This window comes from Lactuca saligna, chromosome 9 (genome assembly GCF_052625555.1).
Source record: "Lactuca saligna cultivar CGN05327 chromosome 9, ASM5262555v1, whole genome shotgun sequence".
Lineage (NCBI taxonomy): Eukaryota > Viridiplantae > Streptophyta > Magnoliopsida > Asterales > Asteraceae > Lactuca > Lactuca saligna.
In genome coordinates this window covers 149283741-149291452 of record NC_136425.1, presented here as the reverse complement: position 1 = coordinate 149291452, position 7712 = coordinate 149283741, and the positions used below count along the sequence as shown (strand labels likewise).

The 7712-nt window shown below is 36.4% G+C and overlaps 1 protein-coding gene across 1 annotated transcript; it reads left to right on the top strand.

Moving 5' to 3' along the window:
• Positions 1-2496: 2496 nt before the first annotated feature.
• On the top strand, positions 2497-7347 carry LOC145015362 (disease resistance protein RPV1-like). The gene is made up of 4 exons (XM_078973828.1): positions 2497-3117; positions 3375-4485; positions 4578-4868; positions 4978-7347. Exons 1-4 carry the CDS (start codon positions 2639-2641, stop codon positions 7024-7026), a joined length of 3930 nt encoding a protein of 1309 aa, XP_078829954.1. The 5' UTR covers positions 2497-2638; the 3' UTR covers positions 7027-7347.
• The last annotated feature ends 365 nt before the right edge of the window (positions 7348-7712 follow it).

Sequence of the window (7712 nt, the reverse complement as noted above, 5' to 3'; positions counted from 1 at the left end):
GTAACCCCATTTTCTTGGCCCACTAGCTTAAGTCCACTCCTTAATCCTTCTATCTACATTTAGCCCAACAATAAATTAAGAATATAAAATGAAATAATACCTCAAAGACGATCATTACACATGAGAAGACATATTGTTGGCATTCCAAAACTGCTACCCAATGAACCGGAAGCCGACCTCAATGATGGGTTGGTGATGGATGCTCAGCTACTTGATCGTGTCTTTAAACTCCCTATCACCACCGTCAAAAGCCTCCCTCATAACTATTATATGGCTTTCTCTCAGGCTTTGAAAGCAGCCCTTTCCAAGGTGGTTGCTCATCCTGGATTCGTTGAAGCATGGGTTGCTTTGTTAATTCTTCCTAGGTGTACTCTTCAGGTGTTTAGGCCCAAGAATAGGCAAGAAAATAGGTCTGGCAACAGGAAGTCTTTGCAACATCATAATATCTTGAGCGCTTTAGCTACTTGGGGGACTGAAGATGGTATTGCCAAGCTAGTTAAAAACTTAGTTGATAATGAAAGACTGGAGCAACAAGAAAAAAAGTGTACATTCAGGAGAAAAGAACATTGGGCAGCACCAATGTCAAACAATGTTTTCATAAGGTTTCCGATGGACATTTTACAAAAGCAGTGAAAGTTTTATGTTCTTTGGGGGTTGCTCCATTTGGGGGTGATACCACGAAGGCATTGGAGGATAAGCATCCATATAAGCCACTGTAAAGAACTCTGAGGGTTCAAATACAGGCACGATATGGTTAGGGATGTTGGGTTTGACATATTTAACGTGTCGGGGTTTCCGCTAAGAAAGAGGCACCTAGTAATTTCTTGACTAACCCGACAGAAGGAAGGTCAACCCTCATACCGATTGAGATTTTGATTTTTGGATTGGTCGGAAGAAAACATGCATGTGTGAACCTTACAGGGGGTATCCCCTCTCGTGGTCTTGAGGGTCGGGGGTTTCACGGCGGGACAGACTGCTTTAAAAGTAGCTATATGAAAAGTCACCAAACATGAGAAATCGTGCATGGAAAATCAACACGTGTTCATACCATTTGCATTTGATACGTTTGCTTTCCTTATGTCGGATGCTGTAGAGCTTCTTAATTGATTATTACGGATCATGCATAGTAATGTTATATCCCCTCGATCTTCGGATGTAGTATTTAAAATAATTAGTTTTACCATACAAAAAGGCTTAGCGGCGCGGCTTGTTGCCCGTTTGTCATCTCACTCATTGTACAATGATAATTAAATGAGCAATGAATGCAAAAAAACAAAAAACAAAAAAACATTAAAAAAAAAAAACAAAACATAAAAACAAAAACAAAACAAAATGATTTTTATTTATCGTACCCAATTAATTCAAGCATGATTCAATCAGTTTACAGTTTAATCATAACTTTTATTTTTTGAATAGAAAAATCCCGATTATTTTATATTTTGTTGAAATTAATGAAACAACCCTTATTTTTTCAACAAAAATGACAGATTATCGAATAAAGTTATATAATCAGGAGTTTTCTGTTCAAAATATAAATATTAAAATTAAACTGTAAATTGATCTAAAATATTAATGCATTAGTGACCTTTGAGATTAATTCTTTACTTTTTCCATTTTTGTTTGGATTTCAAACATTTTAGTCACGGTGATGACATGTTTTTCCATCTACAACCAAAATCTTGCCAAAAAGGTAGGGGGAGATAAACGAACTCATTGATTATGATTATTATTATTTGATATGTGATTTTCCCTAAGTCAAAGTTTTGAAGATCGTGTAGCCTCAAAGCTCTTTCAAAACCAAAGAGTTTTCAGTCCGGTGTAGCAGATTTTGTTTTTTCTCTTTAAGGTCAAGGTCAAGGTTCAAATCCAAAATCGATTTAGGAGTTAATTAAGAATAGATTAATTTTTTTTTTAATTAAAAAAATAAAATAAAAATAGAATACTCTTTCAGGCTCTATTTTCATACACAAGTTCCAAGAAATGCGCTCCTCCTCTACTGCTTCGCACATAAAAAATTACCACTTGCAGCAATATCCTAATACGAGGTTTCAATAAGTTGCTCATTTATGATTTGAGTAATGAAATCAATGGAAAAATAAATGAAATACTATTTCAACCATCTTCGATTTCTCGTTGAAATATTATCATCTTTCTTATAAAAATAGTTGCAAATACATAAAGTACGATTATGTGAATATGAAAAAAAAAATCCGACCTAGAATGTTTGTTTAGAAATTGCTTATTGTTGCAAAAGTTGTGTTTTTTTGTACTTTTATCAACCACTCAGGAATTTATTGTGAAAAATTGGCTGAATAGTTTCCGAACCATGATGCATTGCACTTGCACAAAATACCAATAAATAATACAAAAAGAATCTTAATTGCGTTCTCTTTAAAGTAAACAATATTTATCTTCTTTGAGCAAAAAGATAATTCTTTTTCTCCACCTAATTCCAAAGTTTTTCCATACGCACAAACACATCATGTTCATAATACATTACAAGGCTACAACCATTCGTATTCTTTCATAGACTCTTAAGGGTTATCCAATTCATTCATTCAAATTTCTTTGCAATTGTTTCTTACAAATTTTCCCCAACAAAGATTTGTTTTTATAGGATCCTAGAAGCATACCTTTAATGGCGTCTTCTTCAACTTCATTTGTTCCTAAGAGCTTTAAATATGATGTGTTTTTGAGTTTTAGAGGTGAAGACACTCGCACTAATTTCATCGATCATCTTTATTATGCTCTTCAGCAGAAAAACATTTACACTTACAAAGATGATGAGCAAATCAAGAAAGGGAAAAGGATAAGCGATGAGCTGATTGGATCAATTGAAGACTTAAAATTCCACATCATTGTTTTCTCAAAAAATTATGTATCTTCGTCATGGTGCTTGGAAGAACTTGTGAAGATAATGGAGCTTCACAAGGAGACCGAACATACTGCTTACCCCATCTTCTATGATGTGGAGCCCTCGGAAGTCAGAAAACAGAGCGGGGCAGTTGGAGAAGCCTTTTCCAAATATGAAAAGGAAGAGGCTGCTGGGAAATGGAGAAAAGCTTTGAAAGAAGTGGCAAATTTGGCTGGGTGGGAACTGAAGAAAACTTCCGATGGGTAAATCGCTCTCTCATCATTTCTTTTCAATATTCTTTCACTGTTTTTCTTTCTAATCTATCTTTACAAATTCATCCATGCCATATGATCTTATATTGTTAAATTCTGACTAAAGAGGCTTGTCGAAAAAGATTAAACATGAAACATGATTAATATGATTATCTAATTACTTCATGTATGTTTGTATATTATAGATCTGAAAATAATTATTCATGTGGCATGTTGATTAAGCTAATTGAATCTTCTTTAAATTACAGGCATGAAGCTAAATTCATCAAAAAAATAGTTGAAGAGGTATCACTAGAGTTGCGGTCCATCAATTTCAGCATTGATGAAAAATTAGTAGGCATGGAAACCCGGATCAAGGATGTTTTATCATCTTTAGGAGCCACTTCTTATGATGTCTGCATGATTGGGATCAAGGGAATGGGAGGTGGTGGGAAAACAACTTTGGCCAGAGCAGTTTTTGATCAAATTGCCTGTCAGTTCGAAGGTAGAAGCTTCGTTGAAAATGTTCGGGAAGTTTCAAATGTTTCTTTGTCCGGTTTGAAATCCTTGCAAAGTCAAGTCCTTTCAGATATCTTAAATGATCAAGGCATCCACGTTAGTAGTGTTTATGATGGGAAAAACATGATCAAGAGGATGGTGCGTGGTAGAAAAGTTCTTGTTGTTCTAGATGATGTGGATCATATCGACCAGCTTGAGGCGTTAGCCGGAGATCCTACTTGGTTTAAGCCCGGAAGTATAGTTATCATTACAACAAGAGATGAGCAAGTGTTGGTAGCACATGGAGTGAAGTTGATTCATAATGTCAATCTGTTATTGGATAAGGAAGCAATATGCCTTTTCAGTAGGTATGCATTTGGGAGAGAGATTCCAATTCAAGGGTATGAAGAGTTGTCATGGCGAGTTGTACGCTATGCTGCTGGTCTTCCCTTAACAATAAGAGTTTTGGGTTCATTTCTATGCGGTAAAAATGAGCTTGAATGGATAGATGCCCTAGAAAGATTAAAAACAATTCCATTAACCGAAACTCTGAAAAAATTGGAATTAAGCTATATTGGCTTAGAGGAGGATTACAAGGAAATGTTTCTAGATGTCGCATGCATATTGAAAGGTCGGCCAAAAGACCATGCAATCAAAGTGCTTGAAAGTTGTGGATTTCATGCTAGAAATGGTTTAAGAGTCCTTGAGCAAAAATCTCTTATAACTATTAATGATATTTCTGGTCGTGAGCGCGTGAGCATGCATGACCATGTTGAAGAAATGGGCAGGAATATTGTTCGTCGTTCACACCCAAATATGCCTTGCAAACATAGCCGCTTGTGGACTAAAGAAGAAATTGAAGATATATTGGTTAATGACTTGGTAAGGGTCTAAGTTTATTTGTAAGTTGTGAAAAATTAACACATTTCATTTGTTACGACCCAAATCTCATGTTGCCTGCTTTTGGATTTCAGGGTACTGAAGCAACAAGATGCATGCGATTCTACATGTGGAGAGTCAATACAGAGATTGTTATGAAAGGTCTCCAAAAGATGAAGGAACTCAGACTTCTTGATGTGTCCCTCAAACTTACTGATGAAAGTAAACGTGATTGTTTTCGGCGGAATTGGGAACTTCATAAATTTCCAAATACTCTACAATATCTTCGTTGGCACAATGGCCCTTTTACATCATTACCCAAAATATCTCAAAAAAATAATCTTGTTGCCCATGGGATGGTACCCTGGGGAGGGGGAGAAAGAAAGGTAGAAATTTGGTTGATTGATTGTTTTGCATATGATTCATTATAGTGCTATACATCCATTGCTTTGTTATTACACCAATAATCATCATCTTGTTTTTTGTTTGTGTTAGATTCTTACAAAGCTCAGATTCCTTGACCTCAGTTATCCAATGTTGAGGACCCTTGACCTTGGGCTGACTCCAAATCTTGAGACGTTGACTCTTGGAAGGTGTGGTGATTTGGTAGAACTTCACATGCCCGTTGCATGTATAAAGTTGAGATTCTTCCACATCAGTGATTCAAATTTGAGGACCCTTGACCTTGGGTCAGCTCCAAATCTGGAGTTGTTACATCTTGATAAATGTTGGGAATTGGTAGAACTTCGCATGCCCGGTAGATGTCTAAATCTCAGATCCTTCAAACTCAAGCATTCAAAGTTGAGGACCCTTGACCTTGGGTCGGCTCCGAATCTCGAGCTGTTAGATGTTGATGAATGTTGGGATCTGATAGAACTTTATTTGCCCGGTGGATGTTTACATCTTAGATCCCTCAAACTTGAGCATTCAAAGGTAAGGATCCTTGACATTGGAATGACTCCAAATCTAGAGTATTTAGGCCTTAAAAATTGTTACGATTTTGAAGAACTTCACATGGCCCATGAATGTCAAAAGCTCACATCCCTCCATGTTAGTCATTCAAAGTTGAGGATCCTTAACCTTGGGCTGACTCCCAACCTCGAAAAGTTAGATCTTGGAAATTGTTTTGATTTGGAAGAACTTCACATGGCTAATGAATGTCAAAAACTCACATCCCTCTACATCAGTCATTCCAAGTTAAAAACCCTTGACCTCGGTTTGACTCCAAATGTCGAGAGGTTAGATCTTAACGAATGTTATAACTTGGTAGAACTTCACGTTCCCATTGGATGTCTAAAAAAGCTTGTCTACTTAAACTTAAGTGGTTGTTTGAGGTTTAGATCTTTTGTGTTTAAGATAAACGATTGTAGTGTGGATGAATCGCTTGAGGTTAGTCTTTTAGCTGAGTTACATCTGATTGCTGAGTCCCTGGAAAGATGCCCAATTCATCCAGACAATAATTTACCAAAGTTTCAGTTTACATGTTTTTATAAAGATGATCTACCCTCATTGACAAGAAATCTTGAGAAGCTTGTTTCCTTTGGTCTCTGTTCATGCACAAACCTTGAAGAATTTTCAGCAAGCATTTGTGGGTTACAACGTTTAAGAAAGCTTAAACTCAAAGGCGGTATACCAGAGGCTCCCAAGGACCTTGACCAATTAGGATGTCTTGAAAACCTAATTTTCTCGTCTACAAAGATTAAACATCTTCCAGATAACATATGTCTCTTGAAACATCTGAAATCTCTCAAACTTAAATCATGTTGGCTTATTGAGAAGTTACCTGAGAATCTTGGCCATTTAGAATGTTTAGAGAAGCTGACTTTGTCATCTACAATGGTTAATCATCTTCCAGATAGTATTTGTATGTTGAAACATCTGAAATCTCTCAAACTTATATTCTGTTGGCTTCTTGAGAAGTTGCCCGAGCATCTAGGCCAATTAGAATGTTTACAGAAAGTAACTCTGTCATCTGCAAAGATTAAATACCTTCCTTACAGCATTTGTATGTTGAAAAATCTGAAATCTCTCAAACTTAAGTACTGTTGGCTTCTTGAGAGGTTACCGGAGGATTTCGGCCGATTGAAATGCTTAGAGAAGCTAACTTTGTCATCTACAAAGATTAGATATCTTCCAGATAGCATATGTATGTTGAAACATCTGGGATCTATCGAACTTAATCATTGTACATTGCTTCAGAAGTTACCTGAGGATCTTGGCCAGTTGGAATGTTTAAAGGAGCTAATACTGATGAGGTGTACAGATTTACGAGTTCTCCCAAACAGCATCTGTAAGATGAAATGTCTAAAACATTTCCTGCTCCGCTATTGCATTCGAGTTGAGGGATTGCCCGAGGAAATTGGACATTTAAGATGTTTAAAAGAATTAGATATAGAAGGTACATGCATAAGTCATCTTCCACAGAGCATTCTTTTGTTGAAAGGTCTGCATGTTTTAGGGTCGAGAGCGCTTCTTCAGTCATTTGGTTTAACATCCGAGATACAAACCTCAGAAGATGAAAGGATCTGCTACATAAAGGTGTGAACAAATCAGGTGGAAATCTCCTTCTCTGTGCTCCAGGATTGGTTTGAGAAGCTCTCAAGGCATGGAACTATAGTAACAGCTACTTAATTTCTCTTTTTTCTAGTTGATCATCGTACTTTATTTAATTTAAATAAATTTTGAGATTTATATTTAACTTTCAGCCAAATATCAATATATTCATCCTTTGTGCTAAATTTGGAGCCTTATGCAAGTTACAACCTGTCCCCCTTTTTTTTTTTTTTTTTTTCATTTTCAGTTTGATGTTGGTTGTAAATTGTTGATGTTTTTTTGAAGTTGTAATCATAAGTCATTGTTTGTTTATTTGGTGAGTTTTAGTAGGTATAATTCTAGAGGTAAAATATATTCAATTATGCATCAATGTTGCTAAAGTTGTTAAAATTGGATTGCTTTGTTGAATTTTAGGAAGCATAAATTTTCTAGCTGTGATCTTGTTAGTTTGTAGCAAAGGAGGGGTTACTCTTGAACCAGGTACAAAAGTTGCCATCATCGAAAAAGGCATTTGAAGCAGCAGTTTCTCAGCCACCTCCTCCTGCTGCTGAGGAGGTTGAGGAGAAACCAAAGCCAAAGGTCGAAAATGCCCCTGTAATGGAGAAGCCTAAGCTGCCTTCACCACCACCCATATAACCTCTGGCTCAGAACCCCAGCTTCTTTCTAAATACATGAAC